This window comes from Aricia agestis, chromosome Z (assembly GCF_905147365.1).
Source record: "Aricia agestis chromosome Z, ilAriAges1.1, whole genome shotgun sequence".
In the NCBI taxonomy this organism is placed as follows: Eukaryota; Metazoa; Arthropoda; class Insecta; order Lepidoptera; family Lycaenidae; genus Aricia; species Aricia agestis.
In genome coordinates this window covers 17,447,566-17,471,070 of record NC_056428.1, presented here as the reverse complement: position 1 = coordinate 17,471,070, position 23,505 = coordinate 17,447,566, and the positions used below count along the sequence as shown (strand labels likewise).

At 35.1% G+C, this 23,505-nt stretch overlaps 1 protein-coding gene and 1 non-coding gene across 3 annotated transcripts in view; one reads left to right on the top strand and one right to left on the bottom strand.

The window, feature by feature from the left end:
• The window catches only part of LOC121739162 (uncharacterized Golgi apparatus membrane protein-like protein CG5021), a 42,276-nt gene extending 27,215 nt beyond the window's left edge, over window positions 1-15,061 (top strand). For both annotated transcript variants that reach the window (XM_042131507.1, XM_042131506.1), the window contains exons 5-6: window positions 2,125-2,238; window positions 14,853-15,061. In XM_042131507.1, the coding sequence (XP_041987441.1) occupies window positions 2,125-2,238; window positions 14,853-15,041 (303 nt within the window). In that variant the 3' untranslated portion in view covers window positions 15,042-15,061. The remainder of the gene's footprint in view (window positions 1-2,124; window positions 2,239-14,852) is intronic.
• Window positions 15,062-23,375: 8,314 nt separating this feature from the next.
• On the bottom strand, window positions 23,376-23,467 carry Trnai-uau. Its single transcript is given in 2 exon segments — window positions 23,376-23,411; window positions 23,430-23,467. It is a non-coding gene; the product is annotated as a tRNA-Ile (tRNA).
• Window positions 23,468-23,505: the final 38 nt, after the last annotated feature.

The window sequence follows — 23,505 nt, the reverse complement described above, 5'->3', positions numbered from 1 at the left end:
GATCAGGTGAGTTTGATGGTCCTGAATCGTTGGCCGACATTGCTTATGGGCGATGGAACGAGCAGCAAGGAGAGAATTTATCACGAAGAACTGATTTAAGCGTTTATTGGGAAAATTAATAACAAAAATCAGAATATCACGCTTCACTATATTGGAATCACTCACCATAATAATTAATCACTTTTAAGTACACTAGGTAGAGTCACTGATTATAACGAAACGTTAGACAGTTTCTAGACTTGTGGCACAACGACTGGTAGAGAAGTGGTTGCTCGTCGTCAGACGCCAAGCTCGTCCCCTTCCACCACCCCACCACGTCGATTGCACGAACTTCAGACTAGACTCCGTCGAAACGCCATATTGTGACGTTTGCGTTTCGTCAAATAACTTCCGTACTATTGACTTATCCGACATATTTTTTATTTCAATACATTTATTAAATACTGACAGATCGTTAAGTCTCGCGACAAGCTTTTATTATCATGCAAATTGTACAATATATTGAGGTTATACTTTAATATACATTTCAAGGAGAAATTTATTATCGTCTTTTAAGAGTATTTATAAAATAAAAGCTTTTTTTTTCAAAAAGTTTTTTGAATATAATTTTCTTTTTAGAATCTATACTAATATTATAAATTCGAAAGTATCTCTGTCTATCTGTCTGTCTGTCTGTCTCGCTTTCACGCCAAAACTACTGAACCGATTGCAATAAAATTTTGTACACAGTTATACTAGAGTCTGAGAAAGGACATAGGCTACATTTTGATGTGGGAAAATATCGTATTTCCATGAAAATATCGATGAAAATTAATTCGCATTGCGCGTGGCCAGCGCTCATCCCGGGGGTCCTGGGTTCGAGTCCCGCAGGCGGAACAAAAAGATTTCAATGTTCCTGGGTCTTGGATGTGTATTAAAATAATATTTCAAAAATCTTAAATATATTTTATGTATAATATTATAAAAAATTCAAAAATATATCGATGCAATGAATATTTTAGTTTTAATACGATTCAACGGATGGCGTTTCATTTTTTACTTCATTGTAACATAGAACTAATCATACCTACTTTACTATATAATATTGTTTTTATTCATAACTAGCTGTTGCCCGCGACTTCGTCCGAGTGGACTTTAGTTTATAGCGCGCGGTGTCAACAAAATTTGTGTCAAATTTAAAAACTTTTTAAAACCCTGGTAAGTGGTACCCCTCTTAGGGCCGCGCTACACCGGAATGGCAGCGCTGAAAGTGCTCGCCTCGCCGCTGCCATTCCGGTGTAGCGTGGCCCTTAATTAATCAAAATACCCAAAAACAGCTGTGCAGTGTGCACATAATCTATACTAATATTATAAATGCGAAAGTATCTCTGTCTGTCTGTCTGTCAGTCTCGCTTTCACGCCAAACGCCAAAACCGATTGTAATGAAATTTTGTATACAGATAGTCTAAAGCCTGAGAAAGGACATAGGCTACTTTAAAAAGGGTTGTAAGGGTCGTAAATTTGTTCAAAAAATTCATAATAGATGGCGCCGTGCGTGTTATACATCGCGCTGACGCTTGCTCGATTTTTTTCGATTGTTATATCTATTCTACGGTATTAAATAACTCAGTACTTTATCTGTGCAGGCAGTGACGTAACCTTAAGACCAAATTTCACCAACGACTGTTAAAGTTAATGCTCGAATGAGTATCACGTTAGCTGTTTCGTTTTTCATATGAATGAAAGAGAAGACAGGACATTTTAACAAGCTGTTAACACTAATAGACATTGGTGAAATTGGGGCTAAACCTATCAATGATAAATAGTTTATGGATAAAGTTGTGTATTTGGGGGGCTAAATAAGCTTTAAAATTTGGCATAAAATATAAAGTTTAATATAAAAAAATGAAGTACTTATTGTGTGCACACTGCACAGCTGTATTGATTTAAGAGGTACCAGGGTTTTTTTTATAAAAGCTTTTGACACCAATTTTGTTGACATCGCGCGCTATAAACTGAAGTCCACGCGGACGAAGGACGCGGGCAACAGCTAGTATTTAAATAAAAGTTTTATTTCAAAAAGTTTTTTGTTTATAATTTTATTTTGTTAAAAAAATATTGATCAAAAAGCCATGTAATTTTCAGAGCCGTATCAACCGCAACGAGAGCCGTCTGTTCTGGATGGGGCTGATCCTGTGCCCTCTCATCTGGTCCGGATTCTTCCTCATCTGCCTCTTCGGCCTCAAGTTTAAGTGGATGGCAAGTATATTGTGCTTTTTAAATTAAAGCACTACCACATACTAAACACTTAACATTAATGCTTTAATCCTACTATCCTATCTTATCTTATATCTTTAAACGAGCAATTCTTGTTTATATATATATATATATATATATATATATATATATATATATATATATATATATATATATATATATATATATATATATATATATATATATATATATATATATATATATATATATATATATATATATATATATATATATATATATATATATATATATATATATATATATATATATATATATATATATATATATATAACGTAATTGTCGTTTTATAAGATTATTTTGATGTATGGAGGAAAACAAGTAAACAATTTTGTTTCTCTGTAAAATAAGAGTTTAATCACTAAAAGTAAAATTATAAATAAACTAAATACAACAATAATATATTAATATCATACCTGTAAAATAAGAGAAACGACAATTACGTTTATTGTTATTCCTCCGATAAAATATTAAAATATTTTTAACACAGATCGTTTCTCTTATATCATTTTTTTCATTATAATAAAATTGTCAACTTACTTCAAAATCAAATAAATCATACTTTCTCTTTGGAACTTATACCAGCCTACTCTATAACAAGAAACACCTAAGAGGTAAACTTACATCTCCCCCCTTAAGGAGAAAAAAAAAATCCATTTTTTTTTACATCACTAAATCTAAAGGCCTACATAAGTCTAATTTAAGTCTAACATAGGTACAGGAATCATTTTAGTCACATGAAATAGGTTTGACTCAGCTTTTCTATGACCTGTATCTATTTCATATATAGAACTCGACACTTTCTTTACAATCCTAAATGGTCCAATATAAACTTCATCTAACTTACATCTATTAAGTCTATTTCCATTCTCAACATAAACTAGATCTCCCACATTAAAATTACAATGCTTCCGATTCTTGTCAAATAATTTCTTGTTGTAATCATGGGACTTTTTTGAATTATCCAAAGCAATTTTTTTGTCATTTATCCAACTCTCACTCGTTAAGTTATTTCTAAATTCCTTTGGTAAAATCATTACTTTTTCTGTTCCATACAAAAGATAAGTTGGAGAGAATCCTGTAACTGTGTGAACAGTCTCATTATATTTTTTAACACACTCCTTAGCTATACTAGCCCAAGCTCTTTTCTTCTCTTCTTCGTTAACTTTGCATCTTATCTTATTCACCAATGTTTGATTCAAACGTTCATTTAAGCCATTAGAAAAAGGGCAGTTTACTGCTGTAAATACCAATGGTATATTTCTGTCACCAAGAAATTTTTTTAATGCAATTGAATTGATTCCTGGATATTGATCGGTCAAAATCATGCCTATTTCTTCCGTTTCCACTATACTAGATAAAAGTCTTATGAAATCATTTGCTGTTTGAGTTTTAGACGTATGAATAAATGCGAATCTACTAAAATGGTCAACTAATAAATGCAAGTATTTTTTTGATGATCTCGAACCTCCAAATCCGCCTATTGTATCAATAGACATAATCTCAAAAGGTCTTGTTGCTGGTCCTAAATGAGACATAGATCCAAATCTTTCATGTCCTCTTGTTTTATTTTTTATGCAAGTTTCACAACTTTTGCAAATCTTTTTAATATTATCTGATAAATTTCTTATAAAATAAAATTTACCAATCATCTTTTGCATTTGGTTGATTCCAATATGACACATATTTTCATGAACATCTTTCAAAAAAGTTAAACTTAATTCTTTTGATAAAATTATTTTATCTCTTTTTCCAACCCTTTTGAAGTACACATTATGTTTATTTATTAACTTATCTTTTTGTTCTTGTACTTCCTTATTAATTTCTTGATCTTTCAATATGTCTTCAATGCTTATAAGATTGACAACTCTTAGTTGTTCATCAGTGTTTTCATCTGAATTCAACACTGGATTTCTACTTAAACAGTCTGCCTCTAAATTATTTTTCCCAGGAGAATAAACTACATTAAATTCGTACTGTGATAGGTAATAGGTAAGATCCCCTAATTCTTCGTCCGTTCTTGATTTTAAATTCATATTTTCCAAGGGTTTGTGGTCCGAAAAAACAGTAAATGGTCTTCCTATTAGCCAATATTGCCAAAAAACCACCGCCTCTTTTATCGCCAACAATTCCAAATAAATAGCTTTCTTTTTCTTCTGCGTTTCCGTCAATTTCTTCGAAAAATATGCTACAGTTTTTTCTTGTCCATCTGGCTGTATCTGTTTTAAGACTGCACCAACTCCTTCTATGGATGCATCTGTATAAATGTGTATAGGTAAATTTCTATAAAATTGTAGTACCACAAGCTCAACCTTTCCCGTTAATTGAAGATCTAGTAATAAAAACAAGAAATTGCAAATTTTTCACGACCCTAGATGTAAATTCAGCATTTTGGTCTATTCCTTTAAGAATAGAAGACAGAAAGAAAACAGGGTTTGTAACTCAAGAAGGCCACTACCAGTGGACATGTCTTCCCTTTGGTTTAAAAACGTCTTCAGCAATATTTCAAAGAGTGTTGAGCAACATATTAAGAAAATATAAACTCAACGAATTTACCGTTAATTACATTGACGATATTATCTTGATCTTCTCCGAGGATTTTGATAGCCATATTAATCACTTAAGACAGTTATTAGAAGCTATAAAAAAGGAAGGATTCAGGTTAAAATTTACAAAATGCACTTTTGCCTCAAATTCTGTCAAATATCTGGGACATATCATTCAAAATAATTCAGTGCAGCCTTTAAAAGATAATATTATTTCCGTACAAAACTTTCCTACTCCTAAAAATCAAAAAAACATTAGACAGTTTCTTGGTAAAATAAATTTCTACCATGAATACATACCAAGAAAGGCTATTATATTGGACCCCTTGCATAAATTGTTAAGGAAAGGCCAAAAATTTGTTTGGTCCAATGAATGCCAAAAATCTTTTGACACTATAAAAAATCTATTATGCTCTAAACCAATATTAGAGATATATGACAGAAATTTACCTATACACATTTATACAGATGCATCCATAGAAGGAGTTGGTGCAGTCTTAAAACAGATACAGCCAGATGGACAAGAAAAAACTGTAGCATATTTTTCGAAGAAATTGACGGAAACGCAGAAGAAAAAGAAAGCTATTTATTTGGAATTGTTGGCGATAAAAGAGGCGGTGGTTTTTTGGCAATATTGGCTAATAGGAAGACCATTTACTGTTTTTTCGGACCACAAACCTTTGGAAAATATGAATTTAAAATCAAGAACGGACGAAGAATTAGGGGATCTTACCTATTACCTATCACAGTACGAATTTAATGTAGTTTATTCTCCTGGGAAAAATAATTTAGAGGCAGACTGTTTAAGTAGAAATCCAGTGCTGAATTCAGATGAAAACACTGATGAACAACTAAGAGTTGTCAATCTTATAAGCATTGAAGACATATTGAAAGATCAAGAAATTAATAAGGAAGTACAAGAACAAAAAGATAAGTTAATAAATAAACATAATGTGTACTTCAAAAGGGTTAGAAAAAGAGATAAAATAATTTTATCAAAAGAATTAAGTTTAACTTTTTTGAAAGATGTTCATGAAAATATGTGTCATATTGGAATCAACCAAATGCAAAAGATGATTGGTAAATTTTATTTTATAAGAAATTTATCAGATAATATTAAAAAGATTTGCAAAAGTTGTGAAACTTGCATAAAAAATAAAACAAGAGGACATGAAAGATTTGGATCTATGTCTCATCTAGGACCAGCAACAAGACCTTTTGAGATTATGTCTATTGATACAATAGGCGGATTTGGAGGTTCGAGATCATCAAAAAAATACTTGCATTTATTAGTTGACCATTTTAGTAGATTCGCATTTATTCATACGTCTAAAACTCAAACAGCAAATGATTTCATAAGACTTTTATCTAGTATAGTGGAAACGGAAGAAATAGGCATGATTTTGACCGATCAATATCCAGGAATCAATTCAATTGCATTAAAAAAATTTCTTGGTGACAGAAATATACCATTGGTATTTACAGCAGTAAACTGCCCTTTTTCTAATGGCTTAAATGAACGTTTGAATCAAACATTGGTGAATAAGATAAGATGCAAAGTTAACGAAGAAGAGAAGAAAAGAGCTTGGGCTAGTATAGCTAAGGAGTGTGTTAAAAAATATAATGAGACTGTTCACACAGTTACAGGATTCTCTCCAACTTATCTTTTGTATGGAACAGAAAAAGTAATGATTTTACCAAAGGAATTTAGAAATAACTTAACGAGTGAGAGTTGGATAAATGACAAAAAAATTGCTTTGGATAATTCAAAAAAGTCCCATGATTACAACAAGAAATTATTTGACAAGAATCGGAAGCATTGTAATTTTAATGTGGGAGATCTAGTTTATGTTGAGAATGGAAATAGACTTAATAGATGTAAGTTAGATGAAGTTTATATTGGACCATTTAGGATTGTAAAGAAAGTGTCGAGTTCTATATATGAAATAGATACAGGTCATAGAAAAGCTGAGTCAAACCTATTTCATGTGACTAAAATGATTCCTGTACCTATGTTAGACTTAAATTAGACTTATGTAGGCCTTTAGATTTAGTGATGTAAAAAAAAAGCTGATTTTTTTTTTTTCTCCTTAAGGGGGGAGATGTAAGTTTACCTCTTAGGTGTTTCTTTTTATAGAGTAGGCTGGTATAAGTTCCAAAGAGAAAGTATGATTTATTTGATTTTGAAGTAAGTTGACAATTTTATTATAATGAAAAAATTATTTAAGAGAAACGATCTGTGTTAAAAATATTTTAATATTTTATCGGAGGAATAACAATAAACGTAATTGTCGTTTCTCTTATTTTACAGGTATGATATTATTATATTATTGTTGTATTTAGTTTGTTTATAATTTTACTTTTAGTGATTAAACTCTTATTTTACAGAGAAACAAAATTGTTTACTTGTTTTCCTCCATACATCAAAATAATCTTATATATATATAATATTAATATATATAACATTGAAGTAAAAGAATTTTAGGAGATGAAAACTTTCTCTATCTTTTAAAAATAAAAAAAAACCACTTTAATGTGCTAGATTTTTTACAAAAAACCATTAATAAAAAATACACAATTTTTTTTCTTACACTTGGATTTTTCTATGTGTAATTCCTCGAAATTTATAACATATTGCCTGTGTAAGCGTAGTCCACAAATTTAGCTATCAAATGAGACCTTTTTTATCTTCATAGGATATTTACAAGAGCAGTTCTGGTCAGATTAGTGTGAAAGCCCGAGAAAAACTAAAATGGCTGCCATTTTACAACAATAATATAGCTTATACTTACATCAGAATAACACATAGGCTGTAATTTTAACCGACTTTCAAAATAGGGGAGGTGTTATGTTCGTTTTTTTATGTTGAACGATGACTGCGCCATTTGTGAATCGATTTTCAAAAATTTTCTTTTGGTGTATAGCACTACTAGCTGTTGCCCGCGACTTCGTCCGCGTGGACTTCAGTTTATAGCGCGCGGTGTCAACAAAATTGGTGTCAAAGCTTTTTAAAACCCTGGTACCCCTTAAATCAAAATACCCAAAACAGCCGTGTAGTGTGCACATAATTTTTTATTTTAAATTAAACTTTTTTAAACCAAATTTTAAAGCTTATTTAGCTTTACACAACTTAGCTGCATTACACAACTTTAGCTTTACCCATAAACTATTTACTACATATTTATTATTGGTATGCTGTTGTTTCTGATGTCTAAGTTGGTAGGTGAGTTATTTGATAACGTGTATAACAATCGAAAGAATCGAAAACTTTAGTCCAACATGGTACCACCTCTTATAGAAACACATATGAGCAAGCGATAGCGCGATCTAGGCGATTCTTGGCGCCATCTATTATGAGTTTTGGAACTAACTTAATTTGAACAAATTTACGCATGAACAGCCCCTTATGCCCTTAAAACCTCTTTTTTCAGTAAATACTCAGGCTTTAGACTATTGTGTACAAAATGTCATTACAATCGGTTCAGTAGTTTTGGCGCTGTTGTTTCTGATATCTAAGTTGGTAGGTGAGTTATTAATTAATAACGTGTATAACAATCGAAAGAATCGAGAAGCTTAGCTCAACATGGTAACATCTCTTATAGAAATACATATGAGCAAGCGATAGCGCGATCTAGGCGACTCTTGACGCCATCTGTTATGAGTTTTTGGAACTTACTTAATTTGAACAAATTTACGCATAAACACCCCCTTACAACCCCTTTTTCCAGTTAAAAAGTAGCCTATGTCTTTTCTCAGGCTTTATACTATCTGTGTGCAAAATTTCATTACAATCGGTTCAGTAGTTTTGGCGTGAAAGCGAGACAGACAGACAGAGATTATTCTGTGTGTGAGCGGCTTATTCTGTGTGTGAAACATACAAATATAAAAATTTATCCAATAATCAAGGATGTTTTTTGAAAATCTTCCGTTAAAATTTGCCATCAGATTCTGGTAGACCTATACTTTTCATAGTTTTTTAGATCGAGACTCGAGTTTGTCAAGCGATTAAAAAGCATTAGCATCAATCGCATGGAGCGTAATAAACTAAACAATCTTATCTATACTAATATTATAAAGCGGAAGAGTTTGTTTGTTTGTTTGTTTGTTTGAACGCGCTAATCTCAGGAACTACTGGTCCGATTTGAAATTCTTTCAGTGTTAGATAGTCCATTTATCGAGGAAGGCTATAGGCTATATTTTATCACGCTAAGACTAATAAGAGCGAAGAAATAGAGGAAAGTGTGGAAAAAACGGGGGGAATTTATTTGAAAGGGCTTATTTGATCGCGCTAATCTCAGGAACTACTGGTCCGATTTGAAAAATCTTTCAATGTTAGATAGCCCATTTATTGAGAAAGGCTATAGGCTATATTTTATCACGCTATGTCTAATAAGAGCGAAGAAATAGAGGAAAGTGTGAAAAAAACTGGGGAAATTATTTGAAAGGGCTTATTTGAACGCGCTAATCTCAGGAACTACTGGTCCAATTTGAAAAATTATTTAAATGTTAGATAGCCCATTTATCGACAAAGGCTATAGGCTATATTTTATCACGATAAGACTAATAGAAGCGAAGAAATAGAGGAAAGTGGAAAAAACGGGGGAAATTATTTGAATGGGCTTATTTGAACGTGCTAATCTCAGGAACTACTGGCCCAATTTAAAAAATTCTTTCAGTGTTAGATAGCCCATTTATTGAGGAAGGCTATAGGCTATCTCAAGTTATTACGTAAGTTATTATCATATCAATATTAAAAATCTTTTACGTTTTAAATAAATAGATCGACTTGGACATCGCATGAAAACACAATGTATCTTACAATTTATACTGTATAATTATTATATTACTAGCTGTTGCCCGCGACTTCGTCCGCGTGGAATTTAGTTTATAGTTGTTCCCGTACATCGCTTGAATCGTTTACGCGCAAATCAGAAAAGTATATTGTGTGGGAACCGAACCGCACATTCTTCCGGGATAAAGGCATTCCTTGTCCCAGATTCAAATTAGTATCTCTAATGTCCATGCCAAATTTCATCAAAATAGATTAAATAGTTTAGACCAGGGCTTCCCTAACTGTTTAACATTGTCCCAAAGGCGTCGCATGTCAACACAACCAAATCGAGTAAACGCCTCGCCCATTATGTCTTTCATACATCCCGGGCAGTCTTAGATATCCCCAATTTCAGAAGCTATGCTCAGAAAAGCAAGCGCATCCTTCACTTTAGCCAGCCTTGCTGGCTTGTGCTTGTGTTTTGATTTGGTCATTATTTCCTAATAAAAATATAAATTTCCAAATAGTGTTTTATGATAACCTATGTTGGGTAGGCTAGTTCTAAAATTAGAAAGTATTCTTGGTTGGTTGGTTGAGAGGCGTCGTAAAGAAATGGCAAAGTCCCAAGGGCGTCACAGTACAAATCAGTTTGGGAAGCCCTGGTTTTGGTGATAATCATAAAAGTGTATTGTACAGGAACCGTACATTTTCCGGAACAAAATTAGTATTCCTTGTCCTTTCCCAAGACTCAAAGTATCTCCATACCAAATTCCATCAAAATAGATTCAATAGTTTACGCGCAAATCATAAAAGTATATTGTGCAGTAACCGTACATTTTTCCAGGACAAAATGTATCCTATGTTCTTTTTCGGGACTCAAAGTATCTTTATACCAAATTTCAACAAAATGGGTCCAGCCGTTTACGCGTGATGTCGTGACCACGCAAAATATAACGTTCCGCGCGGCTTCGCCCGCGTAAATGAGATATTTCACAGACAAAGTAGTACACAAAAAATAGGTAGCCTATGATTCTTCACGTGGTCTACTTCTTATCTGTGCCAAATAACAGAAACATTGCTCCAGTAGTTCTTGAGATAAGCCCTTTCAAATAATTTCCCCCGTTTTTCCCACATTTTCCTGAGTTTCTCCGGTCGTATTAGTCTTAGCGTGATAATATAATATAGCCTATAGTCTTACTCGATAAATGATCTATCTAACACTGAGATAAGTTTTTAAACCGGACCTGTAGTTCCTGAGATTGACGCGTTCAAGCAAACATACTCTTCAGGTTTATAATATTAGGTAGGTATAGATTTTTTAAAATTATCGCTTGACAAACTCGAGTCTCGATCTAAAAGACTATGAAATGGTATAATATGGTAGTGAATAGTGATGATGATGATGATGAATGTAATTTGCATAGTAGCATATGCTTTCTGTTCTTAAAACAACGCCGAAACTCCCAAACTTATATCTATAAAGAATCAGGAGTTCTCTCAGTACCTTCCGAACCACGGTATACCAGGTATATCTCGGTGCGAAATCTTTTCGGATTAAAATCAAAATTCGGTGCAAAATCGGAATTAGTTTTTAATTAGGTAAACGACCTGTTTTTAGTAATAACTAAGAAGATGATCTTACAAATAAATAAATAGAAAGTAAAAAATCATATTCAATGAATTTGAAAGAATATTTCATGATCGTGTATATTTAAGTAATACTAATACTAATATAAATAATAGTAATATTTAAGTAAAGTAAACCAAATTATTATTGATTGTGGACTTCATAATATTTTCGCAGACTTTTTCCGCGGAAAATCAGTACTTATCGAAAGCTAATATAGCTTGCTGGAAAAATGCCACGGGCCCCCGACCCAAATGGGCAAAAATGTTTAAGTACATAATATTGTTTATTATAAACGTGACGATTTTTACTGATAGAGCCCCATCAATTTGCCACGGGCCCCGGATCTTATAATTACGCCACTGTCAATGTCCTTTTTCGGGACTCCTAAGTATATATTATGGAGTTATCCATGCCAAATTTCAGCAAAATCTGTTCAGCAGTTTAGGCGTTAAGAGGTAAGAGACAGACACACTTTCGCACTTATAATATTATTAGTAAATTAGTAATATCAATAGGTAATTAGTATATTAGTATTATAATATTATAAATGCGAAAGTGAATATTGAAGGAATTAGTAATAAATATTGAACCGACAATAATTTTATTTATATCGTTTTTTCAATTACAATATATTATTATACATAAAACAATGGTATTAAAAATAACTTGCACGTGATATTTTAGAAATATTCATGCGAGACTTAGATTTAAGCATGATTAATAATCGGCATGTTGATTTCGATACGTTTCCCAATTCCGTCTCAGAAACGAATAAAACCTTAATTCACGAATCCGAGATTGGGATTTTTTGCACCCTGCAACACAACAGTACCTCGTACCGCCCATATTTTCCTTATTCAGAGCACTTTTTAAGGTTTTCAACGTGTTTTCATTTTTAACTAGTAAACCGTATTTCACAGCTAATCGCACTCTGACACCCACGTGTTGCCTGAATCTGCCACTCGCCGCGCCACTAGAGATATCCAAGAGGCCTTAGATACTTTTTAGTTCATATTATAATTAGTATGTTATTATTGTTTTTACCTTGGAAGTCGGTTTTAATTTTTTGTTAAAAATAATAATTTCATTCTTTTTAGTTACGTAGTAGAATAATTAATACACTATATTATTCTGTATCTTATTACAAGCTCACTGGTGAGCGAGACACAATACAATAACAATAGATTTCCAAGAATCCACGGTCGAAGGATTAATAGGAGTATAATCAGTAAAACCGTTTCGGAGGAGTAAGGAGTAAGGACACGAGAATTTTAAATAATTTATGAAGATAAGAAGATGTACTTATTTATTGTATTAAATATTAATATCATAAGGCACTTATTTAAAGGGGCAGTTGTAAATTGCAGTTTTGGAAAGTTAAAAATTATAAATGGCACGTGTAATAACTAGTTTAGCAGTTAAAACTAAGCAGTAAAGTAAACAAAAATGAGTTGTAAAAAAAAATGAAATGGATCATTGAAAACATTATTGAACAGTAAAATTATTAAATGAGCGGTACAAATTTATGAATGAGCGGTTACGGAATTTGTCAGTGAGAAATCTTATTCTAAGCAGTTTTTTAAACAATGAGGTGGTAAAATATAATAAAATCGGCCAAGTGCGAGTCGAACTCGCCCATGGAGGGTTCCGTACCGTTATAAAGCGAAAGTAAGGGTTGATTCTTCGCCGCCGCAACGTAGATGCATTTCTAAATTTGTATGGATTTGACAGATTTCAATTGCGTCAGACGTATTGCGAATCTGTCAAATCCATACTAATTAAGAAATGCATCTACGCGTCGCGTTGCGATCTGGATCAACCCTAAGACGGTCGCCGGCTGCTGCCGCAGCACGCTAGCTGCGCTCGCGCGGCTCCCTCTGTGTTGTGGTCTAAGTTCTAACCTAACCTTACCTACTCTTGGACTTCTGGATTGTGTTTGTTTTTGTTTTGGCGGGGGGCTGCGCCCCCCGAACCCCCCCTTAAGGGGACGGCTACCCCCCTCCCCTCCCCCACTACGGTATCCGTGGTTGAGTAGTCCTACTGTTAAGTCGTTATCCGCTCATTCCATCATTTTTATCTCTCATTCATAAGGTTGAAATTCGGTTGTTTTCCAGAATAGTAGGTAAATAATATCTCGGCGATTTCGCGCCGTTTGTATTACTTACAAAGTAATACAAACGGCGCGTATGGAATTATAATTGCATGGAAGTGAGACATTTTTTTAAATAAAATAAGGGGGCAAACGAGCAAACGGGTCACCTGATGTAAAGCAACTTCCGTCGCCCAGGGACACTCACAGCATCAGAAGAGCTGCAAGTGCGTTGCCGGCCTTTTAAAAGGGAACAGGGTAATAGTGGAGGGTAAGGATGGGAAGGGAAGGGAATAGGGGAGGGTTGGGAAGGGAATAGGGTAGGGGATTGGACCTCCGGTAAACTCACTCACTCGGCGAAACACAGCGCAACCGCTGTTTCACGCCGGTTTTCTGTAAGAACGTGGTATTTCTCCGGTCGAGCCGGCCCATTCGTGCCGAAGCATGGCTCTCCCACGTATATCCCTCGGAGACATGCATGTACTTGTATTATAGAAGCAGCTTACTTCTCAAAGTAATGTCAAATGTGTGCCTTACGCTCTGGAGTTAAGGCTGAATTTGTTATGTTTAATTTTGGTGACATTGGTGACCCTGACGTGGTAATGATGATGATGATGATGAATGTAATTTGTATAGTAGCATATGCTTTCAGTTCTTAAAACAGCGCCTAAACCCGCAAACTTGTATTTATAAGGAATCCGGAGTTCTCTTAGTATCTTCGGAACCATAGTATACCTCGGTGCAAAATCTTGCGTTTTGGTAGCATATGCTTAGGATTCTTCTTATAAAACCAAAATCACCAAATGTTTCCATATAAATTTCGAGGAGTTCCCTCGATTACTCATGGATCCCATCATCAGGTCACCACTTTTGTGAATATAGTACCAAATTGGAGTGAAACCTAATACAACAAAACAAAAATTTCGAAAATCGGTTCACAAACGGCGGAGTAATTGTTGAAAATACACAAATGAAAAAAATAAAAAAAATATCCACAGCCGAACATATAACCTCCTCCTTTTTGGAAGTCGGTTAAAAATTGCCTTATCTCAAAAATTACAGAACCGATTTTGGTGAAACTTGTAGTGTTCCCTAAGCTGAATAATACCCAGTACAACAAAAAAAACACTTAAATCAGACTTGTAGTTCCGGAGATATGCGAACACAAACATAGAAACATACTTACATTTGAAATTTTATATCTAGCTTCGCAGATATTTTATTTTGCACTGAACTAAATGATTTAGTCCTTGCTGTCTAAAATATATTCATAACTAACTGACTTAAATAAGCAATGTTCTGAATATATTTTCTTTTTCAAAACTTTAAAATGGCTGCAGTTTCGGAACCCACCACTAAAATAAAAAAACGCTCTTATTTTTTTTTTAAATATAAACGCTCCTTTTTTTTCTTAAATAATATTAAACGCTCTAATCAGTTTTATCTAATATACAAAACCTACTAAGTCTCCATGACGCTCGATTGACTACAAAAATAGCACCCTCCCCTCCTCTACTATAAAGTAACTCTAATATTTTTCAGCTGCTGGTATCAATAGCGCTGACCCTGACTGGTGCTAATCTGTACGGCTACGTGAAGTGCAAGTTTGGCGCCAAGGAGAATCTGCAGTCGGCCACCACAGATTTCGTCCGCTCTCAAATTCTACAGAACGCCACCGCTTTCATGTTTAACCCAACCCCGCCAACCACCGCCAACGCTGGGGTCATCTAGAATATATAGTATTGATTTATTGGAGTTGTTTATTTTAGTAAGTAGAAGTTCCGGCTCCTAAAAAATAGTAGTCGAACGTTTTATCTTTTTTTAAACAATAAAATATGTCTAAATACACCGGTTATTCCTTTATAGTTTATAGTCTATACTAGCGGGGCTAAAATGGTCGCTTTGGAGAATCATACAATTAATCATAATATGATTAATTTTTAAACTCCACTTTGCATGCAATTCATATAGTGATTGACTTAGATTAATGATTGGTCCCGAGAGCGGCGCTCGCGCGCGGATATCAATCATTAATCGAAGCGAATCACTTTTAAACTCCACTTTGCGTGCAATTCATATAGTGATTCGCTTACATCAATGATTGGTCTCTCGCGCGGCGCTCGCGCGCGGCGACCAATCAATAATCAAAGCGCATCACTATATGAATTGCACGCAAAGTGGAGTTTAAAAATGAATCATATTATGATTCAATATATGATTCTCCAAAGCGACCGTTTTAGCCCCGCAGGTGTTCCCAATCTTTTTCAGCCTACGGAGCAGTTACACGTTCAATATTTTTTCAATATTTTAAACACCTTTGATGCACCTGGGAAAGAGGTAACTTATAGGAATCTAAAGGCCACAAACTGGAGTGTATTCAGAGAGGAATTGCAGATAAACCTCGCAGCAGCCAACAAAGCTGTCAAGACCGTAGAACAACTGGAACTAACGGTGGGAGAGCTGGAGCATAGCTTAAATTATGCTTACCTCAGAAGCTGTCCTGTTAAGAAAACGTCAAATAAACGCAACGTACCTTGGTGGAACGGTACTCTGGCGCAACTCAGGAAAGAGACGCGAGCTACAGAGCTCGGGTCTCTTTCCTGAGTTGCGCCAAACAGTTAACAGAGCCAAAGCTAGCTAGCTAGCTAGCTAGTAGCTCTCATCCCAGCACTCTGAAAAGGCCAGATGGTACTTATACTAAAACGGCGGAAGAAACGCTAAGGCCCGTATTTTTGGTCAGTACTTAAGATGCGACGCGGTCTCAAGACGCGGTTCGGCTCTGTGATTGGTTGGCTGTCAAAATTTCGACGGGCCTAAGATTACTAGCCGACGTCCACTTCCCCAACAGTATCCATCTCGAAAATCACGAAGCCTTCTCTCACACGATTATTAAAACGAGACCATCAGTTGACGATTGGAGAAGAGCTTCCGTGATCTTTAAGCCTGACCGAGTCACTTGGGCAATTGACAGTTTCAAGCCTTACAAGACCGGCAGCGAGGATAGTATATTTCCGGCCCTCCTACAGCAGGGCAAGGATATTATCCTTCCTCTGCTACTGAAAATATTCAGAGCAAGTTTTGCGTGGGGCTACATCCCATTGGCATGGACAAAGGTAAGGGTGTCCTACATACCCAAAAGTGGGGACAAAGACGAAGATAAAAGTCACACAGACCAATTAACCCCACTTCTTTCATGCTTAAAACAATGGAGAAGGTGGTCAACCTACACATAAGGGACACCTATCTCACAAAAATGCCGCTGCATGAAAGAACATGCCTACCAAAAAGGCAAATCTACCGAGACGGCCTTAATGGACTTGGTAGATCGGATTGAGAGAGCAATTGAAGATAAAGAGATTGCGTTATGTGTCTTCCTCGATATTGAAGGCGCATTCGACAACACTTCAACCAGCTCTATCACAAATGGCCTGGCTTCAAAGAATATAGATCCAACAACTAGGAAATGGATCAAAGCCACGCTCGACAATAGGGCAGCCTCATCGACTATTATGGACCTGACATTTAAAATCAGGCCCACTCCCTGGTAGTGGATGAGCTACTAAGGGAACTGAACCTCATAGGTTACTACACTCAAGGGTACGCTGACGACCTGGCGATTATGGTGGTGGGAAAATGCGCATCGGTGGTCGCTGGGTTGATGCAGTCAGCTCTAAGAGTCGTCGAGGATTGGTGTCAAAGGGTCAAGCTAACAGTAAACGCTGATAAGACGGTCTTGATACCTTTCACCAAAAAGAGGAAGTTGGAGGGACTAAGATCCCCAACACTCTTCGGGAAAACTATTAAGTTTGCGGGTGATGTCAAATATCTAGGAGTAATTCTAGACTAAGGACTCACTTGGAATAAGTACATCGAGTATATTACGAAAAAGGATAGATGTGTTCTGGGTTCCTGTTGGAAGCTTGTCAGCTCTAAATGGGGTATTCGGCCGAAGGCAATGCTATGGCTATATACAGCCATAGTGAGACCTATTACCACATATGGCTGCGCAGTGTGGCATAAAAAGGCTGAACAAGTAAACTGTAATAAAAGACTAAACGGCGTACAGAGACTGGCATGTCTAATAATCACGGGTGCACTCTCGTCAACAACCAAACAAACTCGGAAAGACAACCGTGCGGAAGCCGGATTCTACGGAGGCAGGCCACCAAAAGGCAAATACGCCTGTTTGGGGGAGTTTGCGGCCGTGTTTCAGGCTGAAGTCTTCGCTATCCTCGGTCGTTCACTAGAAAGCCTGGAGATGGCCCTAGTTAATAAAAACGTTTTTATTTTCTCCCATAGTCAAGCTGCACTTAAAACCCCAACCATATCGTTCAATTTATGAGCAGTATTGGGTTGGGGATGATACTCTAGTGCGAAGGAGTCACAATAGATCCTCATGGGTCGCAGTGACGTCAGGGCTACAGCAACCTGCCTTCTTTAAAAAAAAACACCTTTGATGATTATTATATGTAGTAAGGTTAAGCAGGTAAATAATAATAAACAAGTATTAAATCTTCTGCCTGCTTTGTATAATTCATAACATAACAATTTTATTTTATAATATTTGTGGTTTCGGATAATAATGGAGAATCGACTCACGGTGCCCCTCTTGCCTTTCCATGGCGCACCAGGGCGCCGCAGCACCCAGTTTGTGAACCCCTGGTCTATACCTATAATAAATTTCTCAATGACAATAATTATTATTGTGAAGGTAAATAATAGTAGGTAATTAATGTATAATGTATTTAGGTATTTATTAAGCTTCCGAAACATAAAGTACAAAGCATCAATTAAGGCCCAGTGGTCCCTAAAATTAGCAGGTCGATGTCTGTCAGTACGAATATCGACGTTAAGACATTAAAATAGCATTCATATCAGTGCGCCTTGTACAGTGGCGATTACGCGCTCGCCGCGTGCCTTGATAATAGAAAATAGGAGTAAAAATCTTTTGTTTTTAGTATTACACAAATCAAATATATCAAATCGTTTACATTAGGTTACGACACATATTATACCATTTTTTGTCTTTTCTAGAAAGTGTGTAATTTAGCCATATAAAATTAAATTAAGAAATTTAAAAAAACCCCCGCCAAACAACTTTAAAAAGTAATGAAATAATATTAACTGCTTTTAAGTTCAAATAATTCCTAACTCGTGTAAAGTATTATTTAAGTCCATAATTGTTGTCAAGGTGTGTCGGGGGACCGCCAAGTAAACTACAACCTACAACCGCCAAGTCGCTGATTATCTCGATTCAGTTCGCTGTGAATTGATCCTTAAACTTGTTATGCGAAATCAAACATCTACATTAGCGGTCCCCCGACACACCTTAAGAGGATACCACAGCGGCTAGAGAAATGAAAAAAAAGTACGTGTTATATCTATAGCTGTCTCCCTTACCTCAAGCCTATACCGCAGAACGCGATAGAGACAACTGTAGAAAATCCAGAAAATCAACGATTCGTTGTCCCCTGATTCCTTCTCCAAAACTTAACCGATTTAAGTACTTTTTTCATTAAAGATTAAAAAAAGGCTTGAGCTGTGTTCCTATGTTTTGCTTTTTTTGTATAATCTATCCAAATCTGTTTTCTGGACGTTTGAACACAGTGGAAAATCTGGCCATTTTTTTGGGTTTTTGAACGTTCATATCTTATTTAATAATTAAATTATGAAAAAAAAGAAAACATAGGGACATTGTATTAGTGGCCTTAGATATTCAGGAAAAAAATTATAACTCTACTAGCATTATCCAGGGAGGAAACAGGGGACAGCGTTTGTATGGAAAAAATGGCGGTGTGGAATCCTCTTAACAAGAATTATGGACTAAAATATTACTTTACACAATTTAGGAATTATTTGAACTTAAAAGCAGTTAATATTATTTCATTTCATTTTAAAGTTGTTTGGCGGGGGTTTTTTTTAAATTTCTTAATTTAATTTCATACTTTTTAAACTTGTGTTGGTTTAAATAGTGCAGAATAATTCCTATCAACACAATCATATTCTTGTAATTACGATATTCTACAAATGTAAATATTTACATGCTGCTGCTGTAGCATCACCTTGATTCTATAGGAACCGAGCTTCGTATGAACCCAAAGTTGAGGTTTCATGTTTGGGCTCATATTAACGGCCTCATCGAAAAGGACATTGATAGATGGTAATCATGAGAATATGATTCTGTTGATAGGAATTATTCTGCACTATAACCAACACAAGTTTAAAAAGTATGAAATAAAATAAAATTAAGAAATTTAAAAAGACCCCCGCCAAAACAACTTTAAAAAGTAATGAAATAATATTTACTGCCTGTAAATTCAAATAATTCCTAACTCGTGTAAAGTAATATTTTAGTCCATAATTGTTGTCAAGGTGTGTCGGGGGACCGCTAATGTAGATGTTAGATTTCACTTAACAAGTATAATGACATATAATGATCAATTCACAGCGATCTGAATCGAGATAGGTAACCAGCGACTTGGCGGTTGTAGGTTGTAGTTTACTTGGTGGTCCCCCGACACACCGTTTTTTTGTTTGAAAGCTGACATGATCGAGAGTGTTCTTAGCTATAGTTCATCATCATCAGCTTGCTCAGTGCTGAACAATCAGGGTTTATCTGGTTCATGAAAGGCCGTTGGCAACTTGTAGTCGTTTGATGGGTTTTATATTTCATTCTAGTTCGTGACATTTGTGAATATACAATATACGTATACACATAATAATGGAAAGTTGACCTGGTACTGCAGCATCACCTGGCAATCAATAGGATATCCAACTCCTCGCCAACTTAGAGCAGAGGTTTCGTGTTTGGGCTCATTTTAATTGCGACAACCAGTAAGAAGTAGATAACCAATAAATTTTTGCATGCTGCTGCTGCAGCATCACCTGGATTCTATAGGAGCCGAGCTCCATATGAACCCAAAGTGGAGGTTTCATGTTTGGACCCATATTGACGGCCTCATCCAAAAGGACATTCCTAGATGGTATTCACTGGAATATAATATGATCCTGTTGATAGGAATTATTCTGCACTTATAGCCAACACTAGTTTAAAAAGCATGAAATAAAATTAAATTAAGAAATTAAAAAAAACCTCGCCAAACAACTTTAAAAAGTAATGAAATAATATATTTTACTGACGTTAAGTTTAAATAATTCCTAAGTGTAAAGTGATATTTTAGTCCATAATTGTTGTCAAGGTGATCGCTAATGTAGATGTTTGATTTCACATAACATTATAGTTTAAGGGTCAGGTCACAGCGAACCAAATCGAGACAATCAGTGACATGGCGATACAAAATGCAAAAGACACTGTTGGCGGTCCCCCGACACACCGTGACAACAATAATTATGGACTAAAATATCACTTTACACTTAGGAATTATTTAAACTTAAAGTCAGTAAAATATATTATTTCATTACTTTTTAAAGTTGTTTGGCGGGGGTTTTTTTAAATTTCTTAATTTAATTCAAGTTGTGTACTGATATAAGTACCTTTGCGTATATTTCTGAAAAAATTTAATCAAATATTTTCAGAACGTTGAACTACATGTTGCCTACCACCGGTTCGGGAACTAACCCGGCGAGAAGAACCGGCGTAAGAAACTCGCACGGGGCCACTTTTTAGTAAAAAATATGTCTTTAAAAAAAATAAAATTTACAATGTAAATACTTAATCTATACAATATGAATACACAATTGTAAGTCACATATAATAAATGTAGAAGCAGCCATCCTACTCCCAAGATGTGCTATCGTTTAGGAAATCGTTGACCGTATAGTAGTAGGCTTTGGCACACAAACGTTCTTTAATTACTTTTTTAAATTTATTAATTGATAGATTTTGAACGTTTTCCGGGATTTTATTGTAAAGGCGTATACATTGACCTTTAAAAGATTTACTTATTTTGCTAAGTCTGATCACTGGTATTTCCAACTTGTGCCTATTTCTAGTGTTTCTACCGTGACTATCACTTTTAGTTTTAAATTTAGTTAAATTCTTTTTAACATACAATACATTATCCAAAATGTATTGAGAAGCAACAGTTAGAATACCGATTTCTTTAAACTTTTCTCTCTGAGATTCAAAAGCTGACATTTTATAAATTGAGCGTATAGCTCGCTTCTGCAGCACAAAAATTGTATTGATGTCGGCTACGTTTCCTCATAAAAGGATACCATAAGACATTCTACTGTGAAAATATCTAAAATAAACTAGTCTTGCCGTGTCTTCATCAGAAATTTCCCTAATTTTTCTGACTGCATATGCTGCAGAACTGAGCTTACCTGCAAGATTAGCAATATGAGGACAATATACTTAGGTAAATAATGACATTTCCTTTACTAAAAACCTTATTTAAAAAACCCATTTTACGTAGTTGCAACAACCACAGCGCGTTAAGCATCTGAATGGAGATAAAATCTATGAAATAATATACTTAATATAAAAAACGTTAATTATTTTAGGTATATTATGTTCATGGCATAGAAAAAATATCTACTTTCTAGGAAAGTACTAGATATTTTTTCTATTAAAGTACTAGATTTTCGATAAAAGTACTAGATAAGATATTTAGTAGGGATGTCAACATGGTCCAGGGGGGCCTACTGCCCCCCCTGCCCCCCCCCCCCCCTCTGTACGCCCATGATTGTTGTAACATTTTATTTCATGGTGCCTAAAATATTTTTACGGCAATATAGTTTACATGACATGCTAAACTTGCTATGTTTAATTTTTATTAAATTACTAGTTGTTGCCCGCGACTTCGTCCGCGTGGACTTCAGTTTATAGCGCGCGATGTCAACAAAATTGGTGTCAAAAGCTTTTATAAAAAAAAAACCCTGGTAACCCTTAAATCAAAACAGTTGTGCAGTGTGTACATAATATTTTTTTTTTTAATTAAACTTTATATTTTATACCAAATTTTAAAGCTTATTTAGCAATTAGCCCCCCAATTACACAAGTTTACCCATAAACTATTTATCATTGATAGGTTTAAGGTTACGTCACTGCATAGATAAAGTACGGTACTGAGTTATTTAATAACGTAGAACAGAAATAACAATCGAAAAAAATCGAAACTTGAAAGTAGGATGATACCACATCTTATAGAAAGACTTTTGAGCAAATTTACGCAGTTTCACCCCCTTACAACCCTTTTTTTTTTAGTAAAAAAGTAGCCTATGTCCTTTCTCAGGCTTTAGACTATCTGTATACAAAATTTCATTACAATCGGCTCGGTGGTTTTGGCGTGAAAGCGATACAGACAGACAGACAGAGATACTTTCGCATTTATAATATTATATGGTATAGATTGTAATTTGTAACCATGTATCATTCTGTCTACTCTGCCATGGGCGTACCCAGGTTCTGGGCCAGGGGGGGGGGGGGGGGGGGGGGCAAATCACCCAGGTTCTGGGCCAGGGGGGGGGGCAAATCAGATTTTTATAAGGTAAATTTTTATAAAGAAAAAAAATTAATAATTTTTAGTTGTAAAAATATTGTAATGCAAACAAATGGCAAAAATTCGTTCTTAATTTTTTACTCGTATAGATAAAAGTACCTACTAGATAATATACTTAGTAGGGACGTTAACATGATCCAGGGGGGGGGGGGGGGGGGCAACTGCCCCTCCTACCCCCCCCCCCCCCCCTCGGTACGCCCATGTTTGTAACCTTGTTTGTAACATACGAATTCCGAAAATACCCAAAAATTGTATTTTTTTCAAAATTGAAATGTTCAAGTTTCAAGCCATATTTTTAAACTTTTTATTCTACGTAAAGACAAGTTTTCATATAAATAATTATACATCGAAGTTAACACATATTATTAGTTTAGTACAATACTAGCTATTTGACCGAGCTTTGCTCGGTATTCTATGAAAATGAAATTTTCTAAAAATTATTCCTAGCTAGATCGATTTATCGCCCCCAAAACCCCCTATATACTAAATTTCATGAAAATCGTTGGAGCCGATTCCGAGATTCCAATTATATACATATATATATACTTGAAGATTAATTATTTTGTACGTTATGAAAAAGTGATTAATCTCCCAAAAAATATGCTCCAGGTGAGGCTCGAACTCACAACCCCGGCATTGCTCACGAACACTGTCTTATAAGTACCGTGCGCTAACCAATTGCGCCACTGGAGCTCTGGCTGCCTCTTAGAAATTTCGAAGCGTTTTCCACA